The 18,707-nt window shown below is 44.2% G+C and overlaps 1 protein-coding gene across 4 annotated transcripts in view; it reads left to right on the top strand.

The window, feature by feature from the left end:
- Window positions 1-18,707, top strand: part of thada (THADA armadillo repeat containing) — a 116,341-nt gene that overhangs the window by 72,711 nt on the left and 24,923 nt on the right. For all 4 annotated transcript variants that reach the window (XR_014801905.1, XM_084947770.1, XM_084947769.1 and 1 more), the window contains 3 exons: window positions 453-556; window positions 3,310-3,392; window positions 17,129-17,508. Coding sequence is in view for 3 of the 4 variants with exons in the window: in XM_084947770.1 (XP_084803896.1) it covers window positions 453-556; window positions 3,310-3,392; window positions 17,129-17,508 (567 nt within the window). In the remaining variant the exon portion in view is untranslated. The remainder of the gene's footprint in view (window positions 1-452; window positions 557-3,309; window positions 3,393-17,128; window positions 17,509-18,707) is intronic.

The following is an 18,707-nucleotide window of genomic DNA, read 5'->3' as shown; positions in this document are numbered from 1 at the left end:
TTCATTTCATAATGAACCTATTAAGACTGAGTGCAAACCCAAACATCTTACACTACCCCTTTAAGGTGTGATGTCATTGTGTGGCTTACCCTTTAGAGCCTAAGGCAAACCACAATTCATTTCACTGATAACACGTCCTACAAGGTCCATCTTTTATCTACACTTACACACTGTAGCTTGTGATTCAGTAGTTACTGTCTACATGCATCAGACTCTCCTTTTATTAGATCTCTGCCACACAATGTGGTTGAAAAAGAGGGGAAAAAAACACTCGAACAACAGAGTATCAGTAACATGTATGTGTATGTATCACTCTGCCAAGATGTAAAGATGAGTGGAGTTTAGTCTGTTTCTGTAGGGCTTGTAGATAATTCTCTGTGACTCTGACTCCTGTATAATAAATATCCATTCTGTCTTTTTCAATTTGTGTGTGTGCACGTGTCGGTCTGCAGGTGCTGTTTCTCTTGCGCTCCTACCAGACTGACTCACACAGACCCCTGCCAGCAGGAAGCGGCATCGGTGAAGCTCTCTGTCAGCGCATGTGGCTCGCTTCTCGGTAATCCTAAACACGCCCACACACAGATAAGCATCCATCCCTCTCTTCCAGCTCCCTCGCCAGAAGAATAGCTCCTTGTCTCACCGTACATCCCCGGCTCTGTCCGCTTCATGTCCTGCCCCGGCTTCCATTTCAAAGAGACCGCCTGCTGACCCATCTGCATGCAGTCCCCCCCACCCCCCCTCTACCTCTTGCCCTCCTGCTAAAAGTCCAGGCCTCAAGTTGGGGCACAGTTACCTGCCACCCTCCCCCCACCAACTCCTCCTCTTCTGTCTGAGGTCAGGTTTAGGTCTCCTGTGCTCAGGCCCTACAGCAGATAACACAGCGCCACTAAGTTAGCAACACTAGCCCTACTAGCTCTGCTTGGTTACACTGATGAGCTTTTATTAAGATGACGAGGTGAATTCTTGCTCACCAGAGCGTACCCAGAGTCTGCTCGTTTGATCGCCCGGCGCCGGGAGCCCAGCGCCCAGATCTAAGGACATCACAGGTCAGAGTATCTTTGTTTTTGGGAAAAGAAAACCTCCCAAACTCATCCAGATCACCACTAATTTGAGGCAGCCGCCTTCCAAAAAGGATGGAATGCATTGTTCGTCTGGTCTGAGTCAGTGTTGGGTTTTGGCCTCACACCGATCCTTGTGTTGTGTCATTTTGGACTTTTTCTGGCTCCGCGAGGGTGTCCGCGCTGCAGCGATGACTCTGGCGACGTGAAGGGCCGGCGTCAGCCTGTTAGGACCTTCTCCAGTGTGTAGTTTGGATCGCAATCTAACGATTCAACTTCTTACAGCGTGTTTGATGATAGCTCACATTCACAGGACTCATCGCTGCCAGAATCTGTCATTAGTTAACCAACAGTCGCTCCTCTCTCTCATACACACACTCTAACCGTGCTCCATCTCGAGTATCGAGCGTGTATTAAGCGTGCAGGCGGCTGATGTGGGGGTATGTGCGCGTTATTAATATCCGAGTGATGAAAACATGACGTCAAGCTCGCACACTGTCTCTGTTGTTTCTCTCGCACACACACTTGTGGCCTCTTGCAGCGCTGTGGTCACAATCTTGATAGAACGCACACACTTTGCAGCGGCCACACAGGGCGATACAGAATGTCGACGTTTACAAATAATATGACAGCAGCGAGAGCTTTACTTCACTAATGTGCAGGGCAGGAATAAAAAGGAAATAACACCAAGTCGTTCGTGTTTTGAAGCCTTTGTGTGAAAACTCCTGTGACATTCAGTAAATAAGTCCCGTGTAGGATGACAGAGCTGGGGGCAACTCATATGATTCTGGCCTATTCTCAGCCATCAGGATTCATCAAAAATGAGAACACAAATCACTGTGCCATTCAGTGTCTGATCCCGTGAGCTACTGACCCACTAATAACAGTAACTGTTTGTCTGTGTCAGTACAATTAAGTGGTTTATGTGTCGTTCCGTGGAAAGATGAAATGTTTTGCTGATTAGCTGATGAACAGCTTTGGGGTTTTTTTTTGTTTTCCTTCTTGTGTTGACCTGCACTGACACTCAGGACTTGCAGGAAAAACAAACACCATCCATGCCTCCATCTGTTATTGCCATCCTTGGGCAGCAGTACAAGCAGAGAAACCCAGGCTTCACTCTCCCCGGCCACCTCCGCACTCCAAAGCCGGCTCCAGGGGCTCATCCCAGGTTTACAGGTCCTGAACGCCTCCTGGGTGAGGCGTTCAGGACCTTACTTGTTACCGATCAACAAGTAAGCGAGCAGTCTGATAGTGAAGTGCTGTGTTGGGGCATATGGTACTATAAGGTCTTTCAGATAAGACGGGTCCCGATTATTAAGGCCGTGGATGTGACCAATGTGACAAAGCTGCCACTGCTTTCAGATGTTTACAGTGTATGAAGTTTCCAGTTTATTAGGAACACCTAACTCGCGCTGTTGCAGTGCAACACAAAAATCATGCAGGGCTGTTTCTAATGTTCACTTTTTGAAGCCTCTCTCAGAGAGATGTTTACTCAACCGTGTGGTCATTTCAGCTGATTGTTTCCTTTGCTCTGATTTATTTTATCTGGTGAATTTTTAGATGTTTCGCTTGTTTGACTGTTGAACTGCAGGTCCAGGGTGTGTTTTGTCTTTAGCTTATGTTTGAATTTCATGGCGTTTTGTGACTTTATATGTTATATTTATGTTGGCAGGTTTGTTAATTTGCTCAACTAAATTGAAAGCTTAAAGCTTGACACCCTACTGAGTGAATGTAAACACTTTGTGCTGCATACATTTGTGTAGGGAGCAGGCTGGATATGGCTGGGAAAAAGGTATTTAAATGGATTTTATCTACCTCCTGGTTAGAAGGTCGTACAGTGCTGTGCAAAAGCGGCATGAGCCACAGAGCCCACACTCAGTTACAGCAGAGATCACGAACGTTCTCACAAGCAATAAATGCACCGAGTTGGCCATGCCCATTGCCTTAATTCAACAGTTTGTGGTGAGGCATCAGCCGGTTCGTGAAGAAAATCTTCGTCTGTGATCTTAATGGGAAACAGATGATCAGTGACTGGAGGCTGCAGTGTTATCTCTTTAAATCGATAAGCAGTTTAGGAACATTTAGGCAGCCTACTTGATAAAAGAGATCCTTCATTATTAACAGCTCTTAAACACAAACTCTGTTTTTCCCCCCAACGTGTCCAAATGTTTCTACGGCTTTTGAGGTTCAACCGATTTCAGTCAATTTTCTGTGCTGGATCAAAGACGGCCTCGTGTTTCTCTCTTTTCAGACAGAACAGCTGCGTGGTGACCAGAGGAGCCTTTGTGGATGTGTTGGTGTGCCTGTGTGGGCCTGAGATCAGCATTCTGGAAGGTGAGTAGTAATTGTGGGATCACTACTTTTCACCGGAGTTTTAATGAAGACCTGCAGAAATATGCAGAGCGTGACACAAATGCAAGTCCTGCACACTACCCACAACCACGTGGTGACACACATACAGTGACATGAAAAGGTTTGTCCAAGTGTAAAACACAAGCTGATTAGATTGATCATCGAAGCTAAAAAGCTGTATTTTAATCATCCACTTTGATCCAGTCTGGATCAGGATGGTTTAGGTGTTTGTTACTGAACTTGTAAAGATGACACCAAAAATAGTAGACATGGTTAAGACAGAAGTTCAAACTGAGCATCAGAATTGGGAAGAAAGGAGATCAAAGTGACTTTGATTGTGGCATGGTTGTTGGGGACAGAGCGGCTGATTTCCTCACACAGGCATCGTTACAGAGAAAGTTCTCTGGATATTTTCTCTGGATGAAAATGCCTTGTTGATTTCTGAGGTCAAAGGAGAAGGAGCACACTGCTTTGACATGATATGAAGGCAACAATAGCCACTTGTAAGAAAAAGATAACTTTTTATTGTCAGTGCACACTCATACCTAATATACCGTATTTTTCGGACCATAAGGCGCATTAAGCAAAACAAGCATTCGCATTCATCCTCTAGCTTTACTGTCTTTATGTTATGCTAACATAGCTGTGTTGCTAGTGATAACGTAGCACATCATTATATACCAGCTAGCCAGTCAGAACATGGTATATCATGTTTAGGTGGAAATTAGCGAGCTAACTTCCTGCTAACTTCTTACTCCGTTAAATTTAATAAATCCTGTTTTCATGGATGCCTGGATGTTAAACATAATTGTTACACCTGGTAAATCAGCAGCGCTGCTCATTTTATTAAAGATAAAATAATTTAGACAGTTTTTAACTCTCAGTGATGCCGCAGTGTTCGTTTGACTGTGGGACCTGAAGAAGACAGAGTTTTGGACCCAGATCACGCCGCGAGGCTCCTGACTATGGCAGCCGTAATGCTCCGGCAATCCATCAACCGGTGCAGCTTCGTATCTTACCAAAGTCGTACTAAAACATTTTTTGACAGATTTTTGAGCGCCGTGTACCGCATAAAATCGATTCGAGGTCAGCAAGCACAACCAGAATTCATACATAAGGCGGACTGTCGATTTTTTAAAAAGTTTTTTAAGTGCATCTTATAGTGCGGAAAATACGGTAATAGTACGACGAAAGTGTCCCACATCAATACTACGCACAACTAAACACAACACAGTAACTTAAAGTGGTTTTTTTTTTAAAAGTGCAAGAAAGGTATGAACAAAAAAAAGGAATGTCTTAATAAATAAATAAAAGAATGAGTGTTTATTGCACATTATTATTATTGTTATTGCCCCCCCAAAAGTCCAAGGAGGTAGCCAATCAGGTGAGCTGTTAGCATTGATTAGGGCTGTTGTAAAAGTTGTCCTTCAGTGTGTTTGTCCACGACCTCAGCAGCCTGACTCTCAGGAGCTTAAACACCCGGTGTCCTGGGTGTGTGCAGTCCCGTGGCCTCCTGAGATAGCGACTGCTGTACAGGTCCTTCAGGGAGGGAAGAGGATGTCCAGTGATTTTTGGGGCCATATTAATGACCCTCTGAAGTGCCTTTTTGTGTGCAGCTGGAGAAACATACACAGATGCAGTATGTCAGCAGCCAAAGTATGCAGAAGAACGTCTCTAAGTGCAAAACAGCCTTGAAGCATGAGTTCACCAAACATGAGAAGATTTGAAAAAACCTGGTCCGAGTCCATTTCTGGTGCAGTATTTGGTTTGTAGGGTCAGCATTTTGTGTAAACAGCATGAAATCATGGATCCGTCCTGCCTTGTATCATTAGTTCGGGCTGCGGGTGGTGTAGCGCTTCACACTCTGCACCCCTCAACACCAACTGAGCGTCATTTAAAAGTCACTATCTGAGTTTTGTTGCTCAACATGTTCATGTCTTTATGAGCACAGTGTATCCATCTTCCTGCTTCCACCAGGATAACGCAACATATCATAAACCTCAGATCATCTCAAACTGGTTTCTTTAAGATTTCAGTGAATTCACTGCACTCAGATGGCCTCTACTGTCAATAGAGCAGGTTTGGGATGGGGTGGAACAGGCGATTGGTATCCTGGATGTGTTGAATTGACAACACAAAGTATTCAGGCAGTTCTCAAGACAACGGTGGGTTCAGCATAATACCAAGAACCTAATAAAGTGGTGTTCTTTAGGCACCCTAAAGAGGACTGTGAACAGGACATAACTCCTACAGAAGCGTCAGGACTATCTTAGAGCTGAAATGAATTTTACAAGATCCTCTTTTCCTTTTATTCACTCTAAAATTGTACAAAACCAAAAATCCTACCCTCTGTTAAAGTGTTGAACATCATTTCTCTTTAACGTCTTCTCACCGATCAGGCGTTTGCAGTCGTAGCGCCTAAGCTGTGGAATAATTTACCCCTATACGTCAGACAGGCTCCTACTGCCAATCTTTTTAAATCTTATCTTAAAACACATTTTTATTTACTGACTTTTAATACAGCATGAGAGTTATTTGTTAATTCATATTTGGTGTTTGCTATCAATACTAATAAAGTTATTTTATTAGGTATGTTGTGTTCTTGTACAGCACTTTGGTCAACGCTCCTGTTGTAATTAAATGTGCGATATAAATAAATAAACTATAACTAACCTAAAATCAGAGCAGAAGTCAGAGGTGCTGTGCTCGAGAGTACAGATCCAGGACTGTTACATCACTGTCATGTTAGCTAATGGGCCATAAATGTTGCTGTGCTGTTTAAAACATTCCAGCTTGCCTTAGAAACACTAAAAATTGGAGCCAGAAGATAAAATCCCCACTTTGACAACTTGAAATGAAACGATCTACATCTGGTGTTCCTATTTGCCCACTCGCTCATGCTCCACCTGTCCACCAAATTTCCTAAACTTTCCTCTGTAGCTTCCTTTTATTTAAACGTTCTTGCTGACTAAAGTAAAATCTCTTTGTTAAAAGATCTTTTCTGGGTTCTGTGTATTCTAGTCGAACAGAGTGATGGATATTTGAGTTTTGCTGCTTGTCACGGCGTTGCCCGGCATTTCACCAGCTCAGCAAGCAGCAGCTGCGTTCAGTCCATTTGCTTCGAATTTGACGTCGGAGCTTTCATCATCTGAACGGACAACCGTGCAACTTTTGTTGGCGAGGCTGTGCACCACTGCGCTCTCCATTTAGACTTATTGTTGACAGGAGTCTGCTTTGTGTATCGGGTAGTTCAGAGAAGCCTCCTGGTGCGTGCGTGTGCACGCTTGTGCGGTCATGTGCGCACGCACGCAGACCTGCGGGGTCTCCACGCTGGAGGAATGTGAAACCGAAGGCGAGCGATCTGTGACAGATGGTGGGGTTGCGCCTGTGACCCAGTTTATGGAGGAGCGCTGTACAGAGAGGAAAGAGGGAAAGGGGAGGAGGGCACCGATGTTTTCAGTGGGCCATGTGCTGAGCACATGTTGGTCTTGACAGTGGAAATACCGAGGATTTCTCCAAACAAGCCTGTAGATTGGCCTGACTTGGCTCTCCTCCTTACATAACTAAATAAGCAGCCTCGAGCTTACACACCTCTAATGCCTCGATTATTATCATAAGTCTGTCTTTGGTTTCACCCGCTCTGGTGGTGGCCTTTTTATTTCTCCTTCTTTTTTGTTCCTGCTCCTCACCTCTAATCACTTCCCCTGTTCCTCTTGTGTAATTGCACTTCTCACTTGAATCAGATTTAAAAAGCCACAGGTTTTGGAAGTTCATTTGAAAGCAGCAGGCTCTTAAGAGCGCCTGGCACCAGAGGAAAAGAAGGTGAACAATCCCCTTTTTCAATATTACTTTTTTTCCCCTCCCCTCTTTTAACTGGCTCCCTGCATTAAGTAGGAACTTTGCATTTACCGGCCAATTCCTCTCAGCTCTGAACACAGCTCTTTGTTCATGAGTGTGCACACATTTCTCTGCTCCAGCTCTTTGATCTGTGCTGACTCATAAAAAAACCCCTCTGTCCATTGCTTCATCTCCACCTCAGCCAGCCCGCTGTTTCTTTGCTTTCCAGCCTTGCCAGTAAAATAAACTGAAAGCTTTAGCAGGAGAGAGAGAGGAGAGTGGAAGCCGGACACTAACAGGAGGTAAAAATCAAACAAAAATGAACTTGTTTTCATTAGTGTGCTTTCACATGATGATGATGATGATGATGAAACAGCCGCTTAAGACCAGAGTCTGGCCTTAATTTGTTCTGTTCTGGTAAACTGCAACACGTACTGTAATTCTTTTCAGCCCCATCAGTTTTCGTGTGCTGTGTGCAGACACGATCTTCAATTTTCTAGTCTTTTAACTTGAAAAAAGGAGGAAAAGAATTAGAGGAAAAGTCAAGAAAAAAAGTCAAAATCAGTTTTATAGACCCCTGTTCATATACATCAGGGTTGTCAAACAGGCAAATAGTCCAGTCCGGCTCACTGCAAAACTTTGGAGGAAGGATCAAGGATTACGTGTGTAGTTTAACTTCTTTACACTGGCAGAAAGGGGAGTTTTGCTGGTCCAGCCCACTCAAGATCAAAGTGGGCTTTATGTGGCTCACAATGTACAGTCCATCCATCAATTCGCTTCTGCTTATCCTTTTCAGGATGGCGGGGGGCACTGGAGCCTATCCCAGCTGTCATAGGGCGAGAGGCGGGGTACACCCTGGACAGGTCGCCAGTCTGTCGCAGGGCCAACACACAGGGACAGACAACCATTCGCACTCACATTCACTCGCACATTTACACCTAGTGGCAATTTGGATTATCCAATTAACCTATCCCCACAAGCTGCATGTCTTTGGACGGTGGGAGGAAGCCGGAGTACCCAGAGGGAACCCACGCAAACACGGGGAGAACATGCAAACTCCACACAGAAAGACCCCGGCCTGATGGTGGAATTGAACTCAGAACCTTCTTGCTGTGCGGTAACAGTGCTAACCACCGTGCTGTCCTCAATGTACAGTCTCACATCCCTAATATAAATATTGCACGTTTAGCCATTTGCAACCAGGAATTGGATCTTTGTACAGTTTAAGCATCCTTTAAATGTTGCTGTGATTTGTCTCTGAATCGTTCATAAGATGTTTTTCATGAGTGTGCATGGAAAACACACAACAGGAAGGCTAGCTGGTTAGCAGTGACTGGCTTGAAGTGGATGCACAAGTACAAAATACTAAAATGAGTCTCCAGATATATTTTAGTGGCCGTTAATTTGGCGGATGCAGTTTCAAGAGTGTGGCTACCTTTAGCAGTGCTAGTAGCAGCAGCTTTCTTTCCTTGTAGGTCAGAGTCTACAGGCCTGTGCAGAGTGTGGTTAGGTACTGCTCTGGTTGAGTGGTTATATGACAGTTTACTGCGGCACAGCTGCTATTCTAGGTCAAAAAAGTGCAGAAACGCACTGGTTAGCACGGCTGTCATCTGCCAATCCACCTTACATATAGATCTAAACTTCCCGTCACAGAGGTGTGATGCTGCTAGTGGCGAGAGGCATCGTAACTTCTCAGAGCAGATACCTGTCGTTGCGCTTTTTAAAATCAATGATTTGTTTAACTGAGTGGTTTTTCTGATGCACCAATGTTTCAACATCTACAGTGCTGTGCAAAAGTCTCGAGCCACCCCTCACTGTTTGTTTCCAAGGACCCAGACTTTTTCACACAACCAGTCTCCATATGGAAGTTTTGCTTTTGAACTATATTTTTTTAATCATTTTATTTGTCCAGTTCCTGTACCTGACTATTTTTAAAGGAATGGTTGTCTTGTTTGTTTTTTTACTCAAGGATATAAAGAAGTGGAAAACAAAAGAAGAAGGGTCAGACGTATTAACTACCTTCTGCAGATGAACGGTATCTGAAAGTCATACCCTTAAAGAACAGGAAACAATCCAGCATGACCTGATACAAGGACCCGACGCCCCATTAGAAATGGTCTCAGTGGACCGTTTCAGCCTGTGGTGTTGGAGATCCTGACACAATTCATGGAATCATGAACACAGACATGTAGTGTCAGATATAGATCACCACATCTGGAAAACATATGCTTAGTACTAACTTCCTTTTTTAGCATAACAATGCTCCCCAAACTCTCTGCCAATGCAGTAAAAGCATACGTGGATAGAAAAACACACAATGGAACAATATCAGTTATGGGTTGTCGTCCCCGGAGCCTGGACTGCAACATTATTGAAGCAGTGTATGATCATCCCGACAGAACAGAATCCGGTCTTTAAGTGACGACGTATGAACCCTGCTTCCGGGTCCAAACTACTCTGCATTTATTAAGACTGTTGTGTTTTTAACATGTTTGAATGCTTTGCATCTTGTTCTATTTAATCTGAACAAGCCCCTAAAAGAAGGCAGTGATCACTGTCGGCCTCTCTCGGTTTTTATTACCGTTGTTCATTTTAAAGCTCAGTTTTTAAAACCTTACGATGTAACTATGCAGCAGTATATTAATGACTAACCTCGTATGTGGATGGATTATCTCAGTAGTTCTTCTGACTGAAGTTTGGTCCGTTTACTGCATCCTGCCATGCAGTTGCATTTGGCCCTAACCACCGGGAACCCTCGCGTTAGCTTTTATCGAGTGGAAAAAAGTTAGCGTTCCAAAGCTTCCTGGGGAGAGTTCAGGCTGTACTGAAGAATAATTATTTTCCGATCGAAATACAAAGAAATGAGTGTTGGCTCAGGACTTTTGCACAGCACTACAGTCAACTACAAGCTCTATTCATTGCTGCTTCTTTGATTTTTGCAGTTCTTATGAAAGCAAATGATTATTTTCATCCTGGTTGTTCCAAGGACTGACTGCTCACTGTGCTTTTCTCTGAATGCCGCCATCCGAACGCATCGCTTTCCAAAAATCTGTAAACAATGAAGCGACCTACTAATAAGATAGTAACTTAAAAAGTATGCATTTTTCAGAATGAGACAGCTGAAGATTATGGATTTCTACAGTGCAGTTACAAAGCAATCCCTTCCCAGTCATTATGGAGAGGAGGAATCATTATAGCATCCTGTCACATTCGCTGTACATGCCATACATGTGTGGTGTGTGAGTGCTGTATTAAAAAGAAAAAAGCCTTGAAGTTTATTCTTAGTGCATCCAAAAAACCATGTTGTCATAATTAGGCTTCAAGAAAGTTTAGCACATCTGATTGATGTTCATGTGTGACAGCTTGGTAAGCCGTGTGGCTCCATATTTGGATACTTCCACTCATTTAGCTTTAAGATTTTTTTTTCTAGGGAATTGTGCACCATCTGCAGTCTAGTGCCAAGAGCTGAATAACTTGCTCACCCTCCTCCTATGAAATACTGTAGAATACACCACTCTGCAGATGTCTTGGACTTTACCATTTACCATTTTATTTGAGTGGCCTGACCTCATCGTTAATGTTTTTGTGCGAAATGCTGAGCTTTACCTCGTTATAATCATAAAACTGGGGCGCACGAATCAAACTGCTCACAGCTCATAAGCTTAGGGATCATTAGTAAGCAGTGGTTTAGCTGTTTTTAAAAAAAAAACAAGCTTATTAACTAGTTCTCCACAAGTCTGTGTAGATTTGTAGTCATCCAGGTCATGGTAGTCTTAAGAGCTTGAAAAAAAGGAGGCTACTTGACTTGACGACTATTGATCTAGAAGATTTAGGGAATAAAAATTGAGCATTTTAAACCTGTAAGATAAAAGTACTAAATACTTGGAGCAGTGGTTATTTCATCCTGTGGATAGACGAGCTCCACCATCTTAGACAGTAGCTGCCAACTGTAGCCCTTATTTTGTTCAGTGAGCTCAGCGTATGGTCACCTGAACCAGTTCTCCAGCTCACAGCAGAAGATGAACAGCTGACTGCAGTTGCAGTGAAATACAGCAGGGTTGGGGAAATGCTGAATGATCTCGAGGATCACCACCACAGTGACCTGGCCTGCGTTCTGTATCAAAGAAATGTATAAAAGCCTTCAAAATGGTGTGTGGCTTTTAATAGGGGCGTGGCTTATATGGTATCTCTGCTGATTTCTGACCTGCTCGCCAAGTGAGAGAAAGCGTACCCGAGAACCATTGGTTAATTTTGCCCACCGTTTTGTCTGTGGTTAGCAAACCAGCCAGTAGAAAAAACATGAGACGGGAAAGGTTGGAGCTAACTGGTTTGATCCAGTCTGCATTCCTAAGTATCCTTGGACAATCCCAATCCCCAAGTTGATCCCAATGTGTTAATCGGAGTGAGAGTGTTAGACAGAAAGCACTTAAATGTTGAACAAAAGTGGTTGTAAAAAGCAATTTGAGTGCTTCTCTTTTCATCTAAAATTGTATTTCATGTTTTGTCTTTTTGGGGTGTTTTTCAGAAATATTATTTAACAGCTCTTTTTGTTTTAGCGTCCTTTTATTTTTAGGACAGATGTATATGTGGGGCTGGTGTTTTAGGCTAATAAGAGGGCCCGCTCTCTCACACTTGTCAGACACACACACACACACACGTAGCGTCTGGGGTTTGTTTTTCACAGTTTGGGTAATGACGGTGGAGGCCGATGTGAAATCCAGCTGTGTGCTTGCGTGTGAGAGCACGTGCACGCATCTTGCCAGAGCTCTAGTTCGACACAGCAAAGCGTCTTTACAACCAGCTTTTAGTGGGCTATGGGAAGCGCTAATAGAGCGGCAGCACGCCTCTTCTCCCAGTTTTGTGGTACAGCTCTTAAACGACTATATAGAACACTCACCCACCCTTCGTCATATGATCTCGGGCATTGCATAATATTCAAAGTGTGTATATTTCCCAGTGACACTTCTAAAAATGAGCTGTGGTGGAAACGATTCTGGTGTTGGGCTGGATGTAGCTGTTGAGTTCAGTGTTTCCTGGAGCAGAATGCTGACCCTCTGCACCCACTCAGTACCCGTCCTCCCATAAACTACAAACTGCAAGGTTGGCCCAGGTTGACCTAAACCAGATGCTGTAGTTACGTTTAGTTCAAATATTTGACCTTTAGTGTAAAACAGACCATCACACATATAGCACTTGTGTTCCTCTCTTCTGCGTGCACACAGGATAAGCAAAGTCTGAGACCATATGAACTCGGTTCTCTGCAGCATCACTCTCTGCCGAGGCTTTTGATTTTCCTGCATGTGCAATCACTCTGTTGTTTTTCACGGACTGCCAAAATTTGAACTCCAGAGTATTTGTACTCTTTGAAAATTTGGGTGTCTTCGATGAAAAGCTAATACCACCGGGGTAAAACAGGATTGTTCAAGTCTTGAATTTCATGTACTAAAACATGACAGATATGCAGGGGAAATCAGCATAACCACAGACCTTGATCGATGTTTGCTTTACTGTGGTTAGCATTCTCTTCATTCGTATGTCTTTGCACACTCTGAGCCCAGAAATTGAACTGTTCTGGTGGTCCTGCTCAGACAAGAGAGATGGTGAGCCGCTTCCCCACTGTTTGCCTCCCCTTGATTATTAGAGATATCAGGTTGCTCCTTGGAGCCAAATATTCAGCACAAATCTGTAGAGCTTTCAAGAGCCTACAGTCATGCTAACAGTTTGTGAGGGTGTAGCGGTGCTTTAAGCTAAATGCTAATGTTTAACAGAGGACCATCTTGATTTTGCACATTGCATGTAATAAATAGCATGCTAATCTATATAGTGCTAAATATATGATTGTACCATGTCACCCAGTGATTAATGAAGTCTTGTTATCAAACTTGGAGTGTTTTCACCGTTGCTGTCTGTGTTTTAAAACTGTATGTGCTAAACAAGCGAAGGGTGTCTCCGTCTGAGAAACTTGCAACACCACGCACTTATTGACTATTAAGTTGTGATGATCATTAGTCCATCTTCCTTTCTGTTTCTCAGAATGATGATGATCACATAACGAGCTTCATGTTATTCAGTAAGACCTGAAACTTGCAGCCGAGCCCATAAAGTCATCAGGAGGGTGTTTACAAAGGTTGCACCTTAAGTAGCCACGGGGTCTCTCCAAACAGTTTAATATACAACCAGATGTCTTTTTGCAGTTGAAGGAGTTGCCCCCTACAAGCCATTAAATAAAATTACAGCATGGCAAAGATTCACTTTGTTATGCTGTAATTGTTTGGGATGAAGCCTCAAGTGGCCATTTGAGGAAGTGCAGTTTTTGGTGTTTCACGTTAGCTTAATTTTTTTTTAGACCTGAAGATTGCGGCTTGATGCTAGATACAAAATAATGTGGAGGCGGATGGCATTTGAATTAAATAAAGTAGTAGCGCTGCATCAGTTACTAATATTGCTGTGTGGTTTCGTGGTTAATGCTAATATCAGACAGGCAAAAGATCCCTGATTTAAGAATAGGAGCATACTCTGTGATGGTCTCAGACCTGGAGCTTTGCATCAGGCTTTGTCAGGTCAAAATATGGGGATCCATCCATGGCTGCAACCCCTTTGGAGTAAGGGAGCAGCTAAAAGTGCTGCATTAACTATTCACTTAATCTGTTAGTCAATAAACAGAAAATTAATGTAATAATTTATCAAAAAGGGTTAAAAGGTTTTTAAAAATCCCAATGAAGGTGGGTTTAATCACTTCGGCAGAAGGGCTTAATCTTATTTTAGCACAGGAAGTGTTGTTAAAGGACTAATAAGGACTTGGTGGTTGGGTACATATTCAGATGGTGGTTTGAGGCAGTGGGGGGGCCCCAGCACATTTTCTGGCCGGTGGGCTCTAAAAATCTTGGGATCTGCCCTGGTCACGGGCTTCTGAACTGATGTTGAGACAAAACTTGGGATGTTAGATTAAAATTATTTTCAATTAGTTAATGTGATGGCAAAATAGCTCACGGGTCATTTGATTAACAATACCTAACATATTGTTCATCCCATTCCATTTAATAGTTTTTTATATTTCCGGCTTGAACAATCGGCGCCGCCATCATTAGAGCCATGCTGCTAATATGGCTAAAAATTCACAGTTAATTCCATAAGTAGTTTACATTCTTTTGAGCAGTCTGTAAATGTGTGAAATTCACCATCACGTTGCACTAAAGCTCTTTGCTAAGACCTGCATTTACGTGTCGTTTATTAACCCCGTTCTCAAGCTGCAGTCACACGAGCCCGACCTCATCCCAGAGCATCCCGAAATATCACACGGTAATACGGCTTAATGGAGTCTGGCCACGGTCCAGCTGCAGGTTTGCACACGAGCGTAATGAAGAGACACAAGTGCAGACACCGATTTTAAATAAACACAGCTGTGGGAGAACAATGGCTATTTATGATCAGCCATGAAAAATCGCAGTGAAATGGCCCTCACAGGAACGCCTTTCATTTACTGGGGCAACGCTTGGCTGCTCCTGCCTCCTCCGCCACTCTAGTTTTAATAAAGACCATCATAAAAAAGCAGCTTTGCATCCTGACTAATGATGTTTTTCCTCTCTCGCTCTGTCCTTTCCTCCCTGGTTTGGGATTTTTCAGTTTCTCCTTTTTCTTCTCTGCTGACCTTCACTCAACATATTTTTGTGCTTTCTTGCGTCTCAGGTTGCTCGCCGTCAGTGCGTGTAGCGTTGTCGTCTGTCTAGGATCGGAGCATTATAGTTGACTGTATCAGCATATGACAAGCAAATGGCAACATGCTGTTTTTAAAACCCTTTGACGCACACACACAGTTTTTCACTTCGTTCCACCTTGACCGACAGCTGTTTTCTTTTTGACACGCACCCTTTCTCCTTGAGTCATCCTCTTCTCTTTCCTCCCTTCATCATCGGTGTCATTACTGTGCCCTTACCCCCGCCATTATAACCATTAGGCTATGCTTATTTGGCCTCGGACCCCCCTTTGAGGATCAGGTTCCATAATAACCTGGCCATCTCTACGGTAACCCAGCCCATCTCTGGAGGAATGCGGCATTTCCCGCTCTTTTGTCAAGCCACATTTTGAGTGGCGCTGTGGGGCCAGATTGAGTTGCGCTGGCTTTCATAAGCTTTCTGTGTGTGTGTGTGTGTGTGTGTGTGTGTGTGTGTGTGTGTGTGTGTTAAACTAATTGAGTTGGCTGTCAAAGCAGGGTCTGTGTGGAGTCTTGAAACAGTACTGTAGGGAGGAGCACAGTGTTAGCATGGCATTGGGTTACTATATTGCTGCCCCGCCTCTGGATTCTTCTTATATTTCACAGGAAGTGTGCGCGTATGTGTGCACATGTGTGTCCATCATTCCTCGAGGGTGCGTGTTCACAGGTGGCCGGGCTGGCACAGCCATGGGCTTTTCCAAACAGACACTGACGCAGTCTTTCCAATAAAAGTCAAAATAGACAGGAACAGACGACACTGGCTTCTTCAGCTTGGCCTGTTGTATGCATCTGTTCACATCACAAAGGGGTGTGTGTGTGTGTGTGTGTTTAGCTTGTGGAGAAATCGGACTGCAATACAACTGCTTAGAAATTGTAGTGTCTGAAAATAATAACGGGAAGAAGGAGAGTTTGGGGGGTACATTCAAGGTACACCTGCATTCAAGGTGTTCCCAAACCAGGTGAGATACATAGTCTTCCCAGCGTGTTGTGGGTCTATCCTAGGGTAGATACAGTATGCCTGGAAAACTAAGGATAAGGCGAGCCACATTTTGGAGGAAACTTGTATCGCCTGCTCTCTTTCAGTCGTGATTCAGAGTTACTCCAAGGACCAGGTTGGTGTGTCTGAAAAGGCAAATTAGAGTTTTTATTTCTTGCCAATTAACAAAGTCTTGGCATTGGCCGAGTCGGGAGACATCCATCATAGTTTTTCGGAATTCTCCGGTAGATTTCCATCCAGGATTCTTTTAGTGTCGCGGTCCTCCTCGTATGTTATCTCTGACGTCACTGAACAGTCTTCCTTTGGGAAGGAGAGCCCAAGCATCAAGTACACACTGACAGGATGTCAACAAACAGAACTATGAAAAACACAGCTCTAAAGAGAACAAGATCATGAGTGTGAACTCGACCAATGGGCTGCTTTAAGAGGGTTATCTATCCTGTAGATTCTCACTTTGTGTGCACTGGGAGCAAGACTACAACTACCATGAGGCTTTGTGACACTGTGATAATGTTACTGTGACCTCGCAAAAAGTCATGAATCAATCAATACCATATTAGACACTCATGAAAATGCTTTAGCTTGACCGCTGATAGCAACAAGCCCTTACAGCAAAGGCATGTTGGTAGAAACTGGCTAATGCTTACTTGGTGCCAAGTAGGATAAAGAGGCACTTGGAAACCAGATCTACCTTCTAAGAGGAACTTGGCCTTTTTCAAAGGAATACTGGATCTGAACCAGAGGCAGCAATGGAGACGAGAAATAAAATCATATTGTAGGTTGTGTGATGGGCTATTTTTGTATCAGTGTTGCACAACTTTGAGGTGTGACAGAGCTCCGGAGGCCTATTTGAAACTGGTATTTCCAGTAACTTGTATCTCTCATCTGATTCCTGTTTGTACATACACCATGCTGTTTGGGAAATGTTTGCTGGTTAGTCATTTAGGAGCCAGCTGGCATTATTAATGGGTTGCTCTGTGTGGGTTTGTGGCACTAAACCAAAGCGTTGTAGCATGATATCATCAGATGAATGCTGACAGAAGATAACATGGGCGGTTTTAATTTACATGGCAGTGTTTCTAAAAAGTTTGACTTTGTAAGTTTGGAATAAAAATGACTTTTAAATAACTGTTTGTTGCTGTCAGCTAATATTATGTTTCATGCGTTTGTCAGATTCAGAGGTCGGCACACTCCGTCAGAAGACTCTGTCCGTCCTCACGGCCTCAGAACTGGTCACTTCCTGCAATTCCTCTGCCACCTTTGGGCCTGGCAGCACCCAGTACCTCCTCAGCCTGGCTCGGGTGGGCCTCAGCGCAGGTGTGGAGTTCCCTGAGCTCTGGGACGGCCCCCAGCTGAAGACCAAGCTCCTGGACCATCTGCTGCAGTGCCCGCAGTACGAGGTGAGGGAGCTGGCAGTAGAGGGGCTACTGAGGAAGCTGGAGGAGGAAGAGGAGGAGGAAAGGAAGAGGAGGCCTGAGTGGCTGGATGAGACCACCCAGTCTAACCTGACCAGTCTGGCTCTTCATGAGACTCACCCACAGTGTTTGGCCAAGGTGAGACCACACACACACAGATTTACACAAACGTATTCTAGGAGTTTCATTTGTTTGTTGTGTTTTTTGTTTGGGAGCCTGTATACATGTCTAGTTGTTTTATATATATGTGGACGCCTGCTGCCAGCAGCAGCATAATCTTAAAGTTCTAACATCACACAATGGTGAGCGCCTTTTTTCTGTCTGACACAGTTTCCCTGAATCACAGCGACACTGGTTACAAACTGATTAAAATCCCAATCCATCTCGCAGAGCCTTGCGTGAGAGGCTAATCGGCCACAGGGGGAAACGCCAAGCACACTTGCAGTGAGCTGGTTCACTCACTCGCTCACTTACTTACACTGACTCTTGAGAGGCTTGGTAGCTTTCCACGCTAACAGGTTTTGGAGAGGAAAATGCGACCTATTTCCTGTTTGGGGACAGAAGGTTGTATTTCTTCCCAAAGAGGACAGGCTGCCAGCGGACCCGCTCTGTCACGTCTGTCGTTAACACCCCTGCAGAGCTGACAGCACTCGGCGCTGCTGTGCACTTCAGCGCTGCAGACTGGCATGTGTCTGCTTGGGTTCGTTCTTCTCCAGGCTTTGCTTTACAGGCCAGCAGTTAACGTTTAATGTGTCGGGCCTGTTAAGTGGAGCCTCCTCTGCGCCATAGACGCACCAACCCAATGGGCCAGTTGCCATAGCTCAACCTAATCTGCAGTGAAGCATTATGGGAAAGCTGCTGAGGGAAAGTTGTGTTCTTTTCAGGACTCGTGCAGATATATGGACTCTGGTCTAGTTCTTTAGACCTGCAGGACAGACTATAGCAGGAAACTACAAATGTGCCTGTTCATGCAGGGTGGGCGTCACTATTTATTTGCATGTTACAGCTATGAAAGTCTGTTCGCCTGGGCCGGCATGCTTTACTGTGACTGTGTATATTTGAGTATGTGGGCAGCCGAGTATGTCGCAAGACGGGAGCTTGTTAAAGCGGGCCGTAAAAGTCTGAAGCAGCAGAGATGGTCAGAGCAGCTGTCGGGGTTAGCAGACAGGCGGGTGGATGAACAGTGAAAAATACACACTCGATGGCTGTGATTACAACTAAAATAATCCCATTAGTACTGCAAAGGGGGGGGGGGGGGGGGTTATATTATATATATTGGAAGTTTTTCAGTTAATGAAGCAATAAAGAAAGAGAAATGCTGCGGCCAAATGAATAAT

The sequence above is a fragment of the Perissodus microlepis genome, chromosome 13 (genome assembly GCF_051167445.1).
Source record: "Perissodus microlepis isolate ML-2025 ecotype Zambia chromosome 13, ASM5116744v1, whole genome shotgun sequence".
In the NCBI taxonomy this organism is placed as follows: Eukaryota; Metazoa; Chordata; class Actinopteri; order Cichliformes; family Cichlidae; genus Perissodus; species Perissodus microlepis.
This window is presented reverse-complemented; position numbering and strand designations above follow the sequence as displayed.